This window comes from Rhinatrema bivittatum, chromosome 1, assembly GCF_901001135.1.
Source record: "Rhinatrema bivittatum chromosome 1, aRhiBiv1.1, whole genome shotgun sequence".
NCBI classification, from domain to species: Eukaryota; Metazoa; Chordata; class Amphibia; order Gymnophiona; family Rhinatrematidae; genus Rhinatrema; species Rhinatrema bivittatum.
The window spans coordinates 115,049,135-115,070,254 of record NC_042615.1 but is presented as its reverse complement, the minus strand read 5'-3'; the positions used below and the strand labels follow the sequence as shown (position 1 = coordinate 115,070,254).

General features: G+C 45.4%; 1 protein-coding gene across 2 annotated transcripts in view; it reads right to left on the bottom strand.

The window, feature by feature from the left end:
- Nucleotides 1–609: 609 nt before the first annotated feature.
- Nucleotides 610–21,120, bottom strand: part of PRIMPOL (primase and DNA directed polymerase) — a 131,250-nt gene continuing 110,739 nt past the window's right edge. The window contains exons 9-13 of one of the 2 annotated variants that reach the window (XM_029584955.1): nucleotides 20,253–20,339; nucleotides 19,975–20,083; nucleotides 12,784–12,866; nucleotides 12,638–12,684; nucleotides 610–2,020 (exon numbers count right to left, since the gene is read on the bottom strand). In XM_029584955.1, the coding sequence (XP_029440815.1) occupies nucleotides 1,688–2,020; nucleotides 12,638–12,684; nucleotides 12,784–12,866; nucleotides 19,975–20,083; nucleotides 20,253–20,339 (659 nt within the window). In that variant the 3' untranslated portion in view covers nucleotides 610–1,687. Of the gene's footprint in view, nucleotides 2,021–12,637; nucleotides 12,685–12,783; nucleotides 12,867–19,974; nucleotides 20,084–20,252; nucleotides 20,343–21,120 lie in introns of both variants that reach the window. The other variant, XM_029584867.1, reaches the window with a different exon arrangement.

Below are 21,120 nucleotides of genomic sequence, written 5' to 3'. Positions count from 1 at the left end.
AGAGTTCATAGACCATTCTACTATGCATTCCCAAGTGCTTGTGTAATACAGAGCTGAGAACCCCGACACGGCTGTGTGTTGTATCAGGGCTATGTCAGAGGGCAGAAAAATGCACAATATCTTGAAGCTCACAAACAAAGACAAACCTTATTGGAGGCTGTAAGAGTGGGAGATGGACAACATTTGAACCCATGCAGGGTGTGGAATCTGTGCTTCGGTGGAAAACTAAGATTTTAAGTACCCTTGTAAACGAGGTGTTTTTTTAAATTATTTTTCTCATTTTATCAAAGTTTCCCTTTTGAAAATTCAGTGCTATAGCCGTGGATTTACTGACTGTCCCTCTTCCAGTAATTACTTCAAATGTGATCATATTATGATCACTATTGATGAGTGGGCCCCATCACCATTCTCTCTCTCACCACTGTGCTCCACTGAGAATTAAATCTAAAATTGCTCCCTCTTGTTTGTTCCTGAACCAATTGCTCCCTAAAACTGTCATTTATTCCATCCAGGAACTTTCTCTCTCTAGCATGCCCTGATATTTCACTTACCCAGTCAATCTTGGGTAATTGAAATCTCCCATTATTACTGCACTACCAATTTGGTTAGCATCTCTAATTTCTCTTAGCATTTCTCTATCTGTCTCACCATCATGGCCAGGTGGATGGTAGTATACTCTTATCACTATACTTTTCCCCAACACACAAGGAATTTCTACCCATAAAGATCTGATTATGCAGTTAGTCTCTTGTACATCTTTATCTTGTTGGACTCTATGACATCTTGGATATAAAGCGCCACCCAGCCACTAAGTTGCTCTACTCTATCATTGCAATATAATTTGTACCCTGATATAGCACTATCCCATTGGTTATCCTTTTTCCACCATGTCTCTCAGATGCCAATTAAGTCTGACATTCACTGCTATATACTCATTCATCCATCTTACTTCTTAGACTCCTGGCATTAACATACAAACATTTCAAAGGGTGTTTTTTGTTTGTATTAACATTCTGAGTTTCAGTTGACAGAGATAAATTGGAATCTTTTAGCTCAGATGAATTTATGAAGATTATCTGGGAGGGTTAAGATAGGAAGAAAAAAAAAGGGGGGGGGGGAGAGAAATAAGGGCTGAGGGTTACCTGAGATGATGTTTGAGGAAGATCCATAATATTTAGTTATAAACATTACTAACATAATACAAAGCAAAATTTCTAACTGAAGAGTTCTACTTTAACTTTGTAAAGCCTTTTGGTCAAACAGATTTTTCCAAAAGAATACAGGTCTATAAATATTTATTGAAAAGAAACTATGAATAATTTTATTGATGTACAACTATAATTAACAATTTGTGACTTCCATCAAAAAAAAGCTTATGAGATAACATAAGAGGTTCCATGACTTGGAATTAATTAGCAAGGATGAGTTGTAAGAGGCAATCAACTAACTTTAGTTAAATATCAATACATTAATATGGACTGCTTCCTCATATTTTGCCAATCAGAACAGAAGCTTTTTCACAGGCAATATGAAAATCCTCTACAGTTTGATTTATTAAAGTAGCATTTACATATTAATTTGCTAGGCTTTTCTATGTATGTATTTGTTCAATCAAATGTTGTATCAGAAAGCAAGTTATACCAACATATATTAAAGCAATGTTTGGATACTTGAGGCCCAACAGTATCTAATTATATGTCTTGCTCTGAAAAGCTTCACCTTCTTGACAAGCTTCCCATAAGAGCTTGTCAGGTATTTCTGGCTCACAATCCCACCTCATCACATCATTCTCTGCAGCTTCTACTAGTTCAGCATCCTCAGTAGCTTCCACACAATATTCATCCTCAATTCCATTCGTCCAGTCTGTGTCTGAATCTGGACTTTCAGCAGTACAGTCCACAGCTTCTGTTAATAAGGGCACTGATTTTGTTTCTGATAGCCATGTCTGATCTGAAAGAAGTTTGATTTTCCTTTCTTTAACGCTTCCCGCTTCATCCATAGATGAAGTGTCATCCTCTTCCTTTAAAGAAAAGTATAACATTGGTTATAGATGAAGACTTTTTTCACACCATACAAGCAAAAATATAAACATATCAGCACCTGTTAAAGCCAATTAAAAGTGAATCTAAATGTTTTATTTATTTTATTTAAAAAACTTCTAAACTGCTCTATCACAGTTCTTAGATGGGACATTCATAAATATACATAAGACAAACTTATAGACATCAAGCTATTCTTATCATAACTAAGGACCTTCCTTTTCAGATTTAATTTTTCCCAGGAATTTCTCAGTCTCTTTTTATAATAAACAAAAATGGTAAAATATCAGTAAGAAAAAAATCTTTCCCATTCTTGTTCATTATAATAAACATTTAGAAATTCCCAGGAAAAATAAAAACTGAAAACAAAGGTCTCAAATCATAACATAGCGCCAAGTGAGAAAATCTTTAATAAGGGGTTTGCTTATAGCTCACTCTCTTTCCTTAACACACATTGCTAAAAGAGTTTAACACATCATTGCTCCTAAAAGATTAGTCCTGGGGGAATTCTGCACTACGGAGCGCGTGAAGATGAAGGCCCCAGCACACCATTCACAGTAAAGACATGGTTTAATGGAACACAGTCAGCATGCCTCACAAATCTGCTTCATTTTTTTTTTCAGGGGTTATTAAACATGTGGATAAAGGAGAACCAGTAGATTTAGTGTATTTGGATTTTCAGAAGGCAGTTGACAAAGTCCTTCATCAGAGGCTTCTACGAAAACAAGTCGTGGGATAGGAGGCAATATCCTTTTGTGGATTAAAAAATGGTTAAAAGACAGGAAACAGAGAGAAGGATTAAATGGTCAATATTCTCAGTGGAAAAGGGTAAACAGTGGAGTGCTTAAGGGACCTGTACTTGGATTGCCATTTTTCAATATATTTATAAATGATCTGGAAAGGAAAATGATGAGTGAGGTAATCAAATTTGCAGATAATACAAAATTATTCAGAGTAGTTAAAGCAGATTGTGATAAATTGCAGGGCCACCTTGCGAGACTGGGTATCTAAATGGCAAATGAAATTTAATGTGGACAAGTGCAAGGTGTTGCATATAGGGAAAATTAACCTATGCTGTAGTTACATAATGTTAGGTTCCATATTAGGAGCTACCACGCAGGAAAAGGTCTAGGCTTCATAGTGGATAATGCATTGAAATCGTCGGCTCAGTGTGCTGCGCAGTCCAAAAACCAAACGATGTTAGGAATTATTAGGAAGGGAATGGTGAATAAAACAAAATCGCTTCATGGTGAGACTGCACCTTGAGTACTGTGTACAAATCTGTATAGTTGCAGTGGAGAAGGTACAGAGAAGAGAGACCAGAATGATAAAGGGGATGGAACAGCTCCCCTATGAGGAAAGGCTGAAGAGATTAGGGCTGTTCAGCTTGGAGAAGAGATGGCTGAGGTGGGATATGATAGAGGTCTTTAAAATTGTGTGAAGCCTAGAATAGGTAAGTGTGACTTGGTTATTTACTCTTTTGGATAATAGAAGGACTAGGGGGGACTCCATGAAGTTAGCATGCAGCACATTTAAAACTAACTGGAGAAAATTCTTTTTCACTCAACGTACAATTAAGCTCTGGAATTTGTTGCCAGAGAATGTGGTTAGTGCAGTTACTGTAGCTGGGTTTAAAAATGGTTTGAATAAGTTCTTGGAGGAGAAGTCCATTAACTATTAATCAAGTTGAGTTAGGGAATAGCCACTGCTATTACTGGCATCAGTAGCATGGGATCTACTTAAGTGTTTGGGTACTTGCCAGGTACTTGTCTGGATTGGCCACACTTGGAAACAAGATGCTGGGCTTGATGGACCCTTGGTCTGACCCAGTATGGCAATTTCTTATGGTCCTATGATTATGTTCACCGATGGATTAAATCTGTGACTTGGGCTGCTGATGCAATTCGGATGTGCAACCCTGAGCTTAGCAATCATAACACTTTTATACCTTTCATTTGTTTACATAAGACACCTTAAAGTAAGTATAATGTTTATACTGAATGCCTTATAACAACAATCTTACAAATATTTAATAAACATTGCTTATGTCTGAGAATTTAAAAACAAAGCCATCTAAGTATACTTTTTATCGATTGTTACATTTGATGCTTTATAATAGCTGAGTAGCTGCATAACTACATCTCTACAAAATTATTCAGAGTAGTTAAATCATAAGCGGATTGTGATAGATTGCAGGAGCTAGCTTAATTTGCACTAAGGATTTTGACCTGACCTATAATATTACTGAGAAGTTATTGTTTACCTTTAGATCAACACAATATTCCTGATTAGTGATTAATAAATCTAGTATTCACCTGCTGTCTGGGCCACGAGCCAAAGCTGGGAGAGGATCCAAGTCCTTCTAAGATAGAGTTGCTTACCTGTAACAGGTGTTCTCCTAGGACAGCAAGATGTTAGTCCTCAGAGATGGGTGTCATCATCAGATGGAGCCCGGCACGGGAAATTTTGACTGGCATACTGAGCATGCAACTATCCGCATGGCCACATGGCATCTCTCTTCAGTCTCATATCTTTGTGAAAAAAATAAAATAAACTGACGGAGAACCCAACTCCATGGGGTGGCAGGCGGGTTTCCTGAGGACTAACATTCTGCTGTCCAAGGTAAGCAACTCTGCTTTCTCCTAAGACAAACAGGATGGTAGTCCTCACACATGGGTGAGTCCCAAGCTACTCCGGGCTATAACAGGACCAACAGCACTTAACCACACGCCAACAGGCTCAACCACCGAAGTGCTGAAGGTGAGAACGGGAGGCAGCATGAACCAGACTGAGCCCTAGGTAGGGAGAGTTGGGTTCTCATGCTTGGAACAGATTACAAAGGACAGACTGGCCAAAGGTACTGTCATGTAAACCATCCTTGTCCAAACAGTAATGGGCGACGAACGTGGTCAGGGAGGTCCACGTTACAGCCTTGCAGATCTCAGTGATGGGGACCGCATGAAAGTGCACTACCAACGCTGCCATGGCTCTAACTGAGTGCGCCTTGACATGGCATCCAAGCAGAAGGCATGCCTGCTTGTAGCAGAAGGATAAACAGTCCGCCAACCAGTTGAAGAGGGTCTGCTTGCCCACCACAATGCCAAGTCTGTTTTTATCAAAGGAGACAGAGTTGCATGGGCTGCTGTGCACTAAAGATAAAAGGCAAGAGCAAGCTTGTAGTCCAGGCTGTGCAGAGCCTGTTCACACTGATGGGAATGGGGCCTTGGAAAGAAAGTGGGAAAACGATGGACTGATTAAGATGGAAATCAGGCAGGAACTTAGGGTGAGTGCGTAGAACCACCCTATCATGAAAGAATTTCTTATAGGGTGGATATGTCACTAACGCCTGAAGCTCACTGACCCTGCAAGCAGAGGTGATCACAATCAAGAAAATGACATTCCAGGTGAGATGTTTAAGCTCACAGGAGCGCATAGGCTTAAATGGAGGCTGCATAAGCTGCGCTAGTACCACGTTGAGGTCCCAGGACACAACAGGAGGATGCAGAGGGGGTTTTAGATGCAACAGGCCCCTCATGAAGTGACCCACCAAGGGCTGCACAGAAATGGGTGCACCACTTATCCCATGGTGATACGTGCCGAAAGCTCTCAGGTGGACGTGGATCGAGGTGGTCTGTAGCTCAGACTCCAAGAGGAATCACAAATAGTCCAGCAGTCGCGGAGTGGGGCATGAGAAAGGGTCTAGGCCCTTCATCTCACACCAGATGGAGAACCTCCTCCACTTTAATTGGTAAGACTTCCTAGTGGAAGGATTTCAGGAAGCCGCCAGTACCTGTGACACGTTATCTGAGAGGGCAAGGGACTGTAAGACTACCCTTTCAACATCCAGGCAGTGAAGGCCAGCGAGTGGCGGTTCAGGTGGGGCAATTTTCCCTGGTCCTGCTTGATCAGGTCGGGGGGAGGTGCCCAGGTGTATGGGCTCCCAGCTCGATAGGTCGCACAGGATCGGGAACCAGACTTGTCTCAGCCAATATGGGGCAACCAGGATCATGGTGCCCCTGACCTGCTGGAGCTTCACGAACATCTTCCCCACCAGCAGGAGCGAGGGATATGCGTACAGTGGGCCCTTGCCCCAAAACTGGGCAAAGGCATCAGAGGCTGGTTCCACCGTCTTCCCTGCACAGGGAGCAGAAGTGGATCACCTTGAAATTCCGATCAGAGGCAAAGAGGTCCATGTCCGGAATACCCAACAGGCGGCAGATCCTGTCTGCGACTGTTGGGTTGAGTGATCACTCATGCAGGTAGAATGCTCGACTCAGGCAGTCCGCCACCGCCTTCTCTGTCCCTGCCAGGTACACTGCTTGTAAGAGCATGTCCTTGGATAGGGCCGAAGCCCAAATCTGTACCGCCTCCTGGCAAAACAGAAAGAAGCCCGAGCCTCCCTGCTTGTTTATGTACCACCTTGCAACTGGATCTGGTCTGGATCAAACACACTTTGTGGGCCAGGTGATCCTGGAATGCCAAGAGGCTACCGGATCGCTTGCAGCTTCAGTAAGTTAATTTGACAGCTCGCTTCCTGCTCTGACCACATGCCTTGTGTGCGGAGGGTGCCCACATGTGCCCCTCAGTCCAATGTGGAGGCATCAGTGATCAGAACCACCTGGGGGGGATGGAGCTTGGAAGGAGAAGCCCATCCAAGTTAGCTAGGTTCTCCCACCAGCAGAGGGAGTCTCAGAAGGACGAGGTAACTTGCACTGGAGCCTAGAGGTCCTAGGTGGCTTGGAGCCACTGAGAGCAGAGCGTCCACTACACTACCCGCATAGCTAGCCGGGCAAGTGGAGTGACATGAACCGATGCCACCATGTGGCCCAGCAAGTGCAGCAGTACCCGGGCAGCAACCGTCCGCCACCGGATGGAGTGTGCCAGCGACGCCAGCATGGTCCCTAGGGAGGAATGCTCTGCCCAGAGTTGTATTCAGGAGAGCCCCAATGAATGCTAGCTGCTTGGACAGGTGCAGATGAGATTTGGGGAAATTTATCACGAACCCCAGTAACTGAAGCACCTTGGCCGCCAAGCAGAGGGAGCACAGAGCACCCTCCTGCATGGTGCTCCTGATAAGCCAGTCGTCCAGGTAGGGAACAAGTACACCCCACTACAGTGCAGGTGTGCCCCTAGGACTGCCAGACATTTTGTAAAGACCCATGGGGCTAAGGCAAGGCTGAATGGCAGCACCCGGTATTGGAAATGTCTGCGGCCCACTATGAAGCAGAGATACGCCCACATAGTTATATTCCCGCCTCACAGGAAGTAAGTGTCCTTCAGATAGAGAGAGCAGAGCTAGTCTCCTTTTTTCAAGGAGAGGGATCAGAGTGCCCAAGGAGACCCTTTTGAAACGTTCTTGCTAACAAGAACCTATTTAAGGCTCTGAGGTCGAGAATGGGCCGGAGACTGCCTGTTTACTTTGGTATCAGGAAATAGCTCGAGTAGAAACCCTGGCTCTCATTAAGGCCGAGAACTCCAACTCGAGAGTTTCCTGATGCCCCGACAGGTCCCACACTGAGGGTGGCAAAGAATTCGCCGGGACTGTCCTGAAATGCAGGTGGTAACCATGTTGTACGATGGCCAGAACCCAGCAGTCAGAGGTAATAGGGATCCAGCGGTCTGCGAACAGACACAGCCAGCCCCCGGCCGGTGGGGTAGGTGTCCATGGGCACCATAAGTTGGCATCCACTCTCTTGCCGCCAGTCAAAAGCCTGCAGCTGGACTGGGCTGTGGCACGGGTTGGGGCCTGGGGGCACGCTGTTAGCGAAGGCCGGCCCCTGCTAGAGGTGCATGGTGTCCTGGCACGGGAAGCCGGAGGGTAGTATCTCCTCTGGTGGCAGAAGGACTTGCGAGGACCATGACGCAAGGACTTGCACAAAGAGGACGGTGCTGCAAGGTCTTGTGATGGTCCTTGAGCTGAGCAACCGAGTCTCTGACCTTGTCCCCGAAGAGATTTTCTCCAGGGCAGGTCTGCCAGCCTCTCCTGGACCGCTGGCCCGAAGCCATGCCATGCATTAGGTGCTAATGCCTGCAGCCGATATCCTAGCTGCTGATCGAAGACATTGTAAGTTGAACTTACCTCATGCTTCACTGCCTCCAACGCATGCTGCTGTTGAGGCAGGTGCTCTGCCAACTCAAACTTGTTTCCACAAGTTCTTGTTGTATTGAGCCATATGCAACTGGTAGGAGGCGATACGGGCAATAAGCATTGCCCTTTGAAAGACCCTCCTGCCAAGGGTGTCCAAGGCCCTATGTTCTCGGCCTGGAGGGGCGGAGGAATGAGTACGAAATCTCTTGGCCTTTTTTAAGACATACTCCACAACCACGGACTGGGGGGGGGGGGGGAGATGTTGGGGAAGCTGGCATTTTTGAAAGCCAAGTGCCAGGTGGACCAGATAAAGGATATCTGTATTCCACTTGACTGGCGGGACAGAGCCCAGGTGTTCCCACATGCTATATAGAAGTTCTAAGAGAATTTCATGGATTGGGATGGCTACTACCTCCTTCAGGACATCCACAAACTGGAGAACCTCCAGCATTTTGTAGCGGGCATCCTCCTCCATGAAGAGTTGGAAAGGAATGCTTCTGCCATAGCCCGGACAAAGCTTGAAAAAGAGAGGTCTTCTGGGGGAGAGCGACATCTCATCTAGCGGAGAAGGCTTGAAAGGCAAGTCGCCAGAGTATTCGGAAGAGTATTCTGATGAATCATCGCCACAGGGTTCTTATGGCACATCCTCCTCATATACCCTCGTTTTTTTCATCAATTCATGATCCTAGTTTGTACACCCTTGTTTCAATGTAATTGCTCTCTACGAGGCACTGTTAATGTTACAATGTAAACCGAATTGATTTGTAACCTCTTACAAGAATTTCGGTATATAAAACTGTTAAATAAATAAACAAACAAACAAACAAACAAACAAACAAACCTACCTCCACAGGAGGACGGTGAGGGAGGCCAGCACCCATGGCCATTGGTAGCAGCATAGAGGGTTATCTCAGTAACCTCAGTGCCAGGGGCTGCAAGGGCTGTGGTGCCAGAGGCACAGAGGGCCCCAAGGGAACAGACTCCCGATGGACTCCTGGGTCCTGGGGTTCCCGATGGCCCAGGAATGGAGGCACCTTAGAGGGCTTCAGGCGCGGTTGCGAATCTTCCTCCTCCTCGGATCCAAGAATCAGTATTGCTCCGGAGGGAGACCTTGGTGGCCGATGAGGAGCCGAAGGAGCCCCGCGCACCTGTTTGATGATAGTTTCCACTGGAGCTTGGGTAATAGAGTACTGCAGCTGGCAGAATTAAGCATGTGCAACTGCCACTCATGGAGCCCAGCATGTAGAATACTTTGGTGACTGCAGGCCAGGCCTGCAGAAAAGCAGTGTGTGCAGTCGGCAACTCAGAGGTAGAGTGCTTGGAAGCAGGATGAAAAGGCAGAGAGGACCCATGAGAGGAGAAGCAGAGAAAAGGAGTGCGCATGAAGGAAAGGAAAGGAAAAAGTAAAATCAGTTATCCACACTACTTACACGAGGTTGGAGTCTCTACCCAGGAAAAGTCTATTAGGAGTCTCTACCCAGGAAAAAGATCTGGGTATCATAGGCACCCCAATCCAGATCCCAGGGGTCCCCCCATCTGAAATCATTAGCTGTCAAAAGAGAACAGCTTTTGTCTCTGAATCATTTGCAGTACAGCCTAATGCCAACAATGAGAGGCAATCAGTCAGATCTGTATTTTCACCTAGAGTCATAAAAATGAAGCGAAAGCAGATAATGACATTTCTTGCAGATAAGCTCCCTAAAGGAACGAGTGTTTTCTTTCCCAATACTTTTTCTCCTTGGACAAACAGGATGGTAGTCCTCACAGATGGGTGACATCATCAGATGGAGCCTGGCAGAAAACATTTGTCAAAGTTTCTAGAAACTTCGACAGTAATAGTCTCTAAATAACATAGAATGCAAGAGACAATGTCAAATATTGAAAAAAGCATTTTGAAGAAGATGAAGGCATCAGCAAGCCAGACAGTGACTTATTTCAAGAATCATCTGAACTTTGCTATCATCCACCTTGTATTGGCGACTTCCACTGTCTATTTATATTCACTGTACTTATACAGAAAGGTAGAGAGTCCCAGCAGCTTATTTACAATTTTTTTTTCAGTGCAGATAAGATCCCCCAAAACTGGCCACAATATATATGTTTTTATTTTTCAATATAAATATATGCCCTGACACTAGCCAGTGTTTCATGATATACCGCAGCAGGGGGACAATATCTCAAAATGCTTATCTGTCAACATGTTGTCCTCTGGACATAGTCTCAAAAAACATAGCAAATGTACAGAGAAGGATGATAAAAATGATAAAGGGACTGAAAAATCTCCCTTATGGAGAAAGGCTCAAAAAAATTAGGGCTCTTTAACTTGGAAAAGAGACAAAAGAGGGGACACAATTTAAATTTATAAAATCTTGAGTGGGGTGGAACAGGTCAATAGAGAATGGTTATTTACTCTTTCAAACACTACGACTAGGGGACATTCCATGAAACTAGCAACAGGCAGATTTAAAGCAAATCATAGGAAGTATTTTTTCACTCAGCACACAATCAAGCTATGGAATCTGTTGCTGGAGGATGTGGCCCAGGGAACCAACATAAGAGCACTGGACAAGTTCTTGAAGATATTGTCCTAAACAGTTATTAAATGTATCAATGCCACATACACAGTGTTAAATAATCCAAAAAATCAAAAAGGAACCAAAAAGGTTCACTCACTGTGAAAAACGTTTGTGTGTACTATTACTAAGCTTTTGTATTTTAATTATTATTTTTTTTTAATTTTTTTACACCTACACGAACTGTGGAATTCTTTTTGTGAATTGTAACCAGAAAAAATTTTTTTATAGAGGGGTTGGAAGGGTCTCATATAATCGTGTAGGCAACCCTGCCTCATTTGGCATGTTATAATCATAGAACCGCCAACCTCCTCCGTTTTTTTGTGCCCTTCTATGCAATTATTATGTTTCAAAACTTCAATAATTTCTACTATGTTTAGAATGACATCCAGTACAAAATGACTCAACTAGATGCAGGTTGTTCTTTGTTGTTTTCAAATACCACGGCACCACCATTGATATTCAATCAACTATGATCTCTGATCCTTCTCTTATTGAGAACTAACTCTATTCTTATTACTGTATATCAGATCTCACAAGTTATCAATATCAATCTCACAAGTTATCAATATCAATATCAAAACAGTTATTAGCCAGGTAGACTTGGGAAAGCCAACACTTATCCCTGGGAGTGAAATACAAGAAATAGATCAACTAGTGGGGATGTGCCGGGTACTTGAGATCCAGACTGGCCACTGTCAGAGACAGAATACTGTGATAGATGGATCTTGGTCTGACCTAACATTGCTGCCCTTATGTTCCTGCCCTCATACTGCACATAACCCTTTCCTAGGGTCTCACATTCCTCCCCCTCCCATGACTCCTTCCCAGATGCTTGCCCTCCTCTTCCAGAGCCACTTCCCAAGTGTTTCCCTTCTCACATTCCACCTCCAATGGCCCCCTCTTCGGTGCTCTCCCTCCTACTCCCCTAAATAGCCCCTTACTGGGTGCTTGTGTTCCTGTTCTCTCTCTCCAACTTCCATGGCCCCTTGATCCCTTCTTCAGCATTCTCTCTCCTGTACCCCTCATTACCTCTTCCAGTGTGCTCTTCCTCCTGTTCTCCCCATAATCCCTTCCTTCATGCTATCCTCCCCTCCATAGTCTGTTTTTGGAACCTATCCCACCTGTCCTCTCCCCAGCATTGTCTTTGCCTGGGCTCACTCCCTCCAGTCCTCCCCCACCTATTGCCTCTTCATGCTCTCCATCAAGCCCTCTTCTGCATGCTCTCCATCCTGTCCTCTCCCTGCTTACTCCCCCATTCCTAACCTCTTATCGTATCTGACTGGCTCTGGGAGTTGGAGGAGTGCAGCAGGATAATTGCCCTGATGTGAAACCAAAGGGAGTAGGGTCCAGTTAGCTGTGCTCTTCAGGCAGGAGCTGCAATAGAGCTGAGAATCATGGTGGGGACTATAAGTAGCATGCTCATAGGTCCTGCAATGGCTCTGCCCCTTCTTCATGTTACCTAAGAAACCTATGTGAGGGGCAGGACAGAGCAGCCACAGGCCTATGAGCATGTGACTCTCAGGCTCCATGATGTGTCTCAGCTCTAATGTGGTGCTTGTGAAAATATACCTGCTGTTTGGACTCTGCTCCCTTTGGTTTTACCTTAGGTTGGATGTGGAGTTCCCAGTGGCTCAGGGGCTTAGGACCGTTGTCTTGCTTGCCCCCTTCTCAACCAGCGCTGGAAGTTGCAGGGGTAAAAGTGATGCAAGCCACGTTTTGTTTTGGGAGGGTTCACTTATCACTCCTTGTCCCCCTATAACATAAGTCAGAGGCACTGGTATTTCAAAATATCATGCACTAAATGTTTAGTGTATCCTAAAACAAAACTCTACATCCCAACTTAAAATCTTTTACTATGCTTCTTAAAGACAACTGAAAAGCATTTTGGATTGGACCTTTAAAATACATACTTTTTTGCAAGGAAAACGACATACCTCTTTAAACAGGAATGAAAGGCATATATCAGGTGGCAATGGAAAACCTACAACAAAAAAAACCAAAACAATTTTAACCAGATATTTAAAGGCAGTGGAACAGATATTTAAAAAATGTACATATCATCCACAGAAAAAAATCTTACACGATGACTTGAAGTTATTTGCTCTGCAGACAGGGTCGTGACATTTCTGATACCAAACTTCCCTTTTCAGATCTACAAGAAGCCTTCACACAGAAATACACAAGTTAAGAATGATAATGTTTTAGGATTTTATCAAATATTTATACTCGTACAATCATACCACTTTTGCTAAAATTTACTGCAAAATATGTTTAACTTGCTTACACACATCTTTGGAAACAAGAAATGCTCAAAATAAAAAGTAAACTCTGCAAAGTGAGACCATGTGACTTCTTGAAAAATATGCCTATTAGATCAGAAATCATAGTATCTCAGTACATGGTATCAGATAAAGACCAGTCTCCCAGTCCAGATTCATTCGCTTTGGGTAGATGTACATATAAATTCCCAAATTTAAACTAACACCAATTCTCCCCTCTCACACATCATCTACTCCAGCTCTCAAACCTGTTCCCATATCTGGTCCAAGCATGCCCAAAATCTGTTACTATAATGGCCGAACATAGTGTTGTCTCAGAGGTCTGATACAATCATACCACTGCTGTTTAAGACTGTAACCACCACTTGTGCAGTACTCCAATGCTTCCTTGGAGGCCCAGTGCAATCATATCACTGCTGTTTCAGGCTGTACTCCTTGCTCATAATAGTTAATTACTTTGTAAGTTAATAAATATTGATGCTGATGTGTCTTACCGTTTAAGGCTGTCACTACATGCAGGTTTGCCATGAGCACTGGAAGGCAAGTAGTCCTGATGAGGTAAGCCTTCATGCAGTGATGGCCAAACAGTAAGAGAGAAGTAACTGTTATGCTCTAAAGCAGCTATACATTTTATACTTGTAACTGTTTTATACCAAGTATTTATTATTTTTCTGGAAATGTCATGGGGAAAAGCTTTCCTGCAATTATTGTTCCTCTGCATGTGCTGATTATACCAGAGACAGAAAAAGAATTTGGCAGCTAATCAACTAATCTGTGTAATATACCGAGCATTCAGAAAGTATTCAGACTCTTCACTTTTTCCACATTTTGTAATGTTACAGCCTTATTCTAAAATGAAAGGAAAATTAGTTTCTTACCTGATAATTTTCGTTCCTCTAGTACCAAGGATCAATCCAGGACACCTGGGTTGTGACTCCGCACCAGTAGATGGAGACAGAGCAAGATCTGTCGGACTCAGCCATATATGGCAATGTGCTTGCCACAGCCCCTCAGTCTTACGTAATGTCAAAGTAGAACAACACAAGGAAAACTAGCTAGACAACCTAACTTTAACGGGGAGCAATTCAAGAACCCCAACTGGAACAGAACTCCCCAAACGAGGGAGCGAACAAGCAACCAGATTAGGAAATCAAAGAACGAGCGGACTCTCCATTACTTTAGAGCAGCAACTCAGGCGGGATCCTGGACTGATCCTTGGTACTACAGGAATGAAAATTATCAGGTAAGAAACTAATTTTCCTTTCCCTGTACGTACCAGGATCAGTCCAGGACACCTGGGATGTACCAGAGCCAACTTACCGAGTCCCGCTCGGAGTACCCTCTCTCCAAACCCCCCGGAATCAGCAGCCTGAACATCCAACCGGTAATGTCTAATAAAGGTATGTAACGACTTCCAGGTAGCCGCCCTGCAAATCTCTTGAGGCGACACCTGAGACGATTCCGCCCAAGACGCAGCGTGGGATCGTGTCGAGTGAGCCCTGAGACCCACGGGAACAGGCTTCCCCCTTACAATGTACGCTGAGCCAATGGCCTCCTTAAGCCAACGGGCGATCATCGCCCGGGACGCTGCGGCACCTCTCTTTGGACCAGAGAACAGAACAAAGAGATGATCAGTCACCCGAAAAGGATTGGTGACCTCCAGATAGCGAAGAAGGGACCTCCGCACATCCAGCTTCCGTAATTCCTTCATTTTCGGGTCAGAGGACTCCCCTACCGCGAAAGCGGGAAGCTCAATGGATTGATTTAAATGAAACGCCGACACGACTTTTGGCAAAAAGAAAGGGACCGTCCGCAAGGAGACTCCGGAGTCGGAAATGCGCAAGAATGGCTCCCTACAGGACAACGCCTGCAACTCCGAAACTCGCCGTGCCGAAGTGATGGCGACAAGGAATACGGTCTTCACCGTGAGGTCTTTAAGAGTCGACCACTTCAAGGGCTCGAACGGCGCCGAGCAGAGGGTGGAAAGAACCCAATTAAGATTCCAGGACGGACACGGATGACGAAATGGAGGACAGAGATGCTTCGCCCCCCGAAGAAAACGGGAGATATCCGGATGCAGGGCAAGGGAGGATCCTCGAACCTTACCCCACAAACAACCAAGCGCTGCCATCTGGACTCGCAGGGAACTGCACGCTAGTCCTTTGGCAAGACCAGCCTGGAGAAACGCCAGGTTATCGGGGACGGAAGCGGAAGTAGGGTCTACCCCTCGCTTCGCGCACCATTCTTCAAAGATCACCCAGACTCGGACATAGGCCAAGGACGTAGACTGCTTTCTGGACTTCAACAGCGTGGATACCACCGCATCCGAGTAACCTTTTTTCTTCAAACGATACCTCTCAAAAGCCATACCGCGAGACAAAAGTGATCCGCGTCCTCCAAACAGACGGGGCCCTGCCGGAGGAGCCCCGGAAACCCCTGCAGATGAAGGGGAGCATCCACTGACAACTGAATGAGTTCCGCGAACCACGGACGTCGCGGCCACTCCGGTGCCACCATTATCACGTTGGACGGGTGCAGCTCTATGTGCCGAAGGATTTTGCCTATCATCGGCCACGGAGGAAACACATACAGCAACAGATTTACCGGCCAGGGGAGAACGAACGCATCGACGCCCTCGGCCCCTCGCTCTCGACGTCAGCTGTAAAATCGCGGAGCCTTCGTGTTTTGCCACGTGGCCATCAGATCCATGTGGGGCACACCCCACCGTTTGCAAATGAGGAGAAAGGCGTCGTCCGCCAGCTCCCATTCCCCAGGATCCAGGTGATGACGGCTGAGAAAATCTGCTTGAATGTTGTCGACCCTGGCGATGTGAGACGCTGCGATGTTGCTGAGATGCTGTTCTGCCCAGGCTATCAAGAGTTGCGCCTCCTCCGCCACTAATGGACTCCTTGTCCCACCTTGGCGATTGATGTAGGCCACGGTGGTCGCATTGTCTGATAACACTCAGACCGCCTTTCCCCCGCAACAGCGGCAGAAAGGACTGTAGCGCCAGGCGAGCCGCTCTGGTCTCTAGCCTGTTGATGGACCATTGCGATTGAGTTACAGACCACCGGCCCTGTACTGACTTGCCTAGCAGACCGCTCCCCAACCGGAGAGGCTGGCATCCGTGGTTACCACCGTCCAGTTGGGTACCAGGAGGGACATTCCACAAGTCAGATGGTCCGGAACTAGCCACCAGTGAAGACTGGCCCTCGCCGGAGCCGTGAGTGGAAGTGGTAGATAGAACTCTTCTGACACCGGCTTCCATCGGGAAAGTAAGGCTGATTGTAATGGTCGTAGATGAGCAAAAGCCCAGGGAACCAACGCGAGCGTTGACGCCATAGACCCCAGAACCGTCAGATAATCGCAAACCAGCGGTAGTCGAAGAGATAGTAACCGTCTCACTTGACACTGCAGCTTGCTTACACGATCTCCGGACAGGAAAACCTTGCCCCGTTTTGTGTCGAACCGGGCTCTCAGGTACTCCAAGGACTGGGTGGGGACGAGCTAACTCTTGTTGAAGTTGACGACCCAGCCCAGGGACTGCAAAAGATGGAGGACCCTGGCAACCGCCTGACGACATCGACCCTTGGACTTGGCCTGGATCAGTCAATCGTCCAGGTAGGGGTGCACCAGGTAACCCTCCCGTCGAAGTTGAGCCGCCACCACCACCATCACCTTCGTGAACGTGCGAGGGGCCGTGGCGAGGCCGAAGGGGAGAGCCTGGAATTGATAATGTCTGCCCAGAATGCAAAACCGGAGGAACCGTTGAAAAAACGGCTGGATGCCTACGTGGAGGTACGCTTCCGTGAGATCCAGGGAGGCCAAGAACTCGCCTGGACGTAACGAGGCAATCACTGATCGAATTGTTTCCATTTTGAAGTGTGGGATGCGAAGACATCTGTTTATCCCTTTCAGATCCAAAATTGGCCTTGACGTGCCGTCCTTCTTTGGCATGATGAAGTAAATGGAGTAACGGCCCTTGCCTCGCTGATCGGAAGGTACGGGGGAAATTGCTCCCAAGCTTTCCAGGAGCCGGAGGGTTTCTCGCACTGCCGCCACTTTCTTTGGGCAGTTGCAGGGCGACACCAGAAATTTGTCTGCCGGAGTCCGTGCAAAATCTAACGTGTAGCCGTGCCTTATGACGCTGAGGACCCACTGATCCGACGTTATTTTGGCCCATTCCTCGAAGAACAACGTCAACCGCGCCCCTACGTTTGGAACGATGGCCTGAGGTTGACGCGAGGGATGGACCAAATGCATTTCATTGGGAAGCCTTGGGCCCCGCAGCCTCCCGCGCGATTTCGCGGGCTGTCCCTAAAATGGCCGCCACTCCCGCGCTAATCGGGAAGGGGTCAGCTGGCCTCTCAGACACTGCTGCAACGCGCAGCGGCGATCGCGCTGAGCGGGAACGGCTCCCCCGACTCGCCCCGGACGGTCCCTCTCTGCCCGAGAGGCAGGAAGAACAAACCCCGTCCCTAGAAAGTTGCGCGCGCGCCGAGCCGCATGCCCGGCAAACGGATCCCCGCAGCATCTCGCACGAATGCAGCAAGAACACTGAAATTTAAAATGAGGAAAAAAAATTTAAATTCGGCCCCCCCCCTGTCCAGCCGCTCCCCCCGAGAAACCCCCGAGACGGAGCGCAAAGAAACGGAGAGCCGACAGAAATAAAAACAAACACTTTTTTTTTTTTTTACACTTGCCGCTGGCCTCGGTCCTGGGGTTCTACTCCAGTGGGGGAGAGTGAACCGGGCTCCCCGGTGTCACCCCCGACGCTGCCACTAGGTCAGCCGGGCCCTCAGCCCTGGCAGCAGCCTCAACCAGGGGGGATGGTCCCCTCAGAACCTTCGGACTCCCCTGGGAGGCAGGACGGACAGGATTCCTTCAACTTTCAAACTAAAATAAATAAATTCCTTGAGACTTAAACTAATCTGCACTAAACACAAGAAACAACAAAACCAACCCTGACTGACTAAACCCAGGGCAGGAAGAGGCTGTGACTGCACCTGCACCATCTACTGGAGACAGAGTAAGACTGAGGGGCTGTGGCAGGCACATTGCCATATATGGCTGAGTCCGACAGATCTTGTTCTGTCTCCATCTACTGGTGCGGAGTCACAACCCAGGTGTCCTGGACTGATCCTGGTACGTACAGGGAATATGCATTTTCCCCTCCTCATTCTACATACAGTACCCCATAATGGCAAAGCGAAATCAGGTTTCCAGAACTGTATGCAAATTAATTTACAAAAAAATACATATTTACATAAGTATTCAAGACCTTTTACTCAGTACTTTGTTGAGGCACCTTTTGCAGCAATTACAGCCTCAAGTCTTCTTGGGTATGACGCTACAATCTTGGCACACCTGGATTTAGAGTTTTTCTTCCATTCTTCTCTGCAGATCCTCTCAAGCTCTGTCGGTTGAATAGGGAGCGTCGATGCACAGCTATTTTCAGGTTTCCCCAGAAATGTTTAATCTGTTTCAAGTCTGGGCTCTGGCTGGGCCACTCAGGGACATTCGCAGACTTGTCCCAAAGCCATTCCTGCGTTGTTTGGGTGTGTGCTTACGGTTGTTGTCCTGTTGGAAAGTGAATCTTCTCCCCAGTTTGAGCTGCAGAGCCCTCTGGAGCAGGTTTTCATCAAGGATCTTTCTGTACTTTGCTCCATTCATCTGTCCCTCAATCCTGACTAGTCTAATTCCTGCACCTGAAAAAATCTCCTCACATGATGATGCTGCCACCACCATGCTTCACCATAGTGAAGGCATTTGCTAGATGAAAATCACTGCCTGGTTTCCTTTAGTCATGACGCTTGGCATTCAAGCCAAAGAGTTCAATCTTGGTTTCATTAGACCAAAGAATGTTTCTCATACTCTGAGTCCTTTAAGTGCCTTTTGGAAAACTCCAAGCAGGATGTCATGTTCCTTTTACTGAGGAATGGCTTCTGTCTGGCCACTCTAGCATAAAGGCCTGACTGGTGGAGTGCTGCAGAGATGGTTGTCCTTCTGGAAGGTTCTTCCATCTCCACAGCAGAACTCTGGAGCTCTTTCAGAGTGATCATTGGTATCTTGATTACCTCCCTGACCAAGGCCCCTAAGAACATAAGAAGCTTAGGGAATCAGGCTCTATATACTACAAGGTCCACACCAAAATTTGTTACCACTGGCACTATATGTTAAGCTGTTGCACTGTGACTTCATATAAGCAGATGTGCAAATGATCTATCTAATGGAACCTGGTATTGAAGATTTTCAGGCAAGGCAGTGATTGGAGCACAAAATTATAAACCCAAGAAACCAGTTTAACTTCCCTATCTGCAACTCACTATATTACCTTGCATCAATCACTAAATCTCCCTATGCTCAAAAACTTATATTTGAAGGTTTTTGAAGCAGGAATATTGTAACCATGGGAACTGTCTTGTTCAGTACTGTATACATTGAGCTACATAAATAGCTATAGGTCTGTAGTCTGATCTTGCTAAATAGGACTAGATCTATTCTTTGGGATCCTGCCAGGTACATGTGACCTGGATTAGCCACAGTCGATGGAAGGGTGCAGGGTTTGATGGACCTTTGGTCTGACTCACTACAGCATTCATGATATTCTTATATTTTCTGTTTATTTTATAATCAACATTTCCATGGTTCAGAGTGATTTAAAAAAAACAAAAAAAAAAAACCTTTAGGACTGCATATATATATGAACACTGATAGAGAAACTGTAATGTATCAGCCAGCAGGTTTCCAGTTATTAATGTAGCTCTTGAAATTTTCCCAATTCATTAGAAAAATATACTGTAAAGCAAAATACTAAAAAGGAATAGCATACCCATCTTGAATTGAGTAATGTTGTCGAATCTGATCAGATTAAATAAGAAAAACATTAAATGTATGCAACAATAATGAAAGGTTTTCTTCATCTTAATTGATAGAACTTTAGGATAAACATTTAGCACAGATAAATGCATTTGTAAATGATAGTTACATACATTATGTTGTTACTTTTATGTGCTCTTCCAATGTTCTCACACCAGCGATAATTGGAGATATCATACATAAGAAGTTCTTCAAGGAAAAAATAATTCCATCGCCGTATCCCTAGAAAATAAACACAATTTATGTCATGTCATTATAATTCAGTTCTCCTCAAGATGTGATAGCTCAAGTTGGCAGTTGCTGTGCAAAAAAACCCCCCAAAAACCCCACACCGAAATAAAATAAAACAAAAAAAAAAGAAATGGGAAATAGGATTCAGAAGAGAACATACCTCCTTGAACACCCTCTTTCTTCACCAGAGAGAGGATAAAGCAATCGATTTCTGGATATGGTGAGAAATTATATCCTTCTATGGTAACTGCTATAACAGAAAATTTAAATTACTGTTGGGTCACTCTTATGCAAACCTATTGTGGAATCATTTAACAAAATTATTAACCCTGCTCTTAAAAACACATCTAAATGGAAAAGAATAAATAAATGAACTAATTTATTTATATTCCACCTTTCAGCCACTTCAAAGAGGATTACATTTAGGTACTGTAAGTATTTCTTTATCCCCAGAGAGCTCACAATCTAAGCTTGTACCCGAGGCAATTTGCCCAAGATCACAAGGAGTTGAACCCTGGTTTCCCTGGTCCGCAACCCACTGCTCTAACCATTAGGCTTTTCCTCCGCCCCATGATCTTGAACAGAGCTAAATCTTCGCAAGGGCATGATGCACCAAATGCAAACATACAGAAAGGAACGCAATCCTGTGAGCAAGGGTAATGGAAGAAAATGCAGTAATCAAATAGAAAATCATAAATGCCAGGGTTCTTAATTCTCCTCAATAAAATCAAGTCACTTATAGTAAGAAGGGTAGAACTGTAAACAGCCCATCAGACTCACTGCAGGCTTTGCAATCAACACATCAAAAAGAAGGATCTTTTCTTAATTTACCCTCTCTCTTCACCATTTGATTTAAGAAAAAACAAAATAGCCACGGCTCCACAAGAGAAAAATGTTATCCATTAGAAGAAAGCAAATGTTGCTTACCTGTAACAGGTGTTCTCACAGGACAGCAGGATGTTAGTCCTCACATATGGGTGACATCATCAGGATGGAGCCCAATCACGGAAATCTTCTGTCAAAGTTTC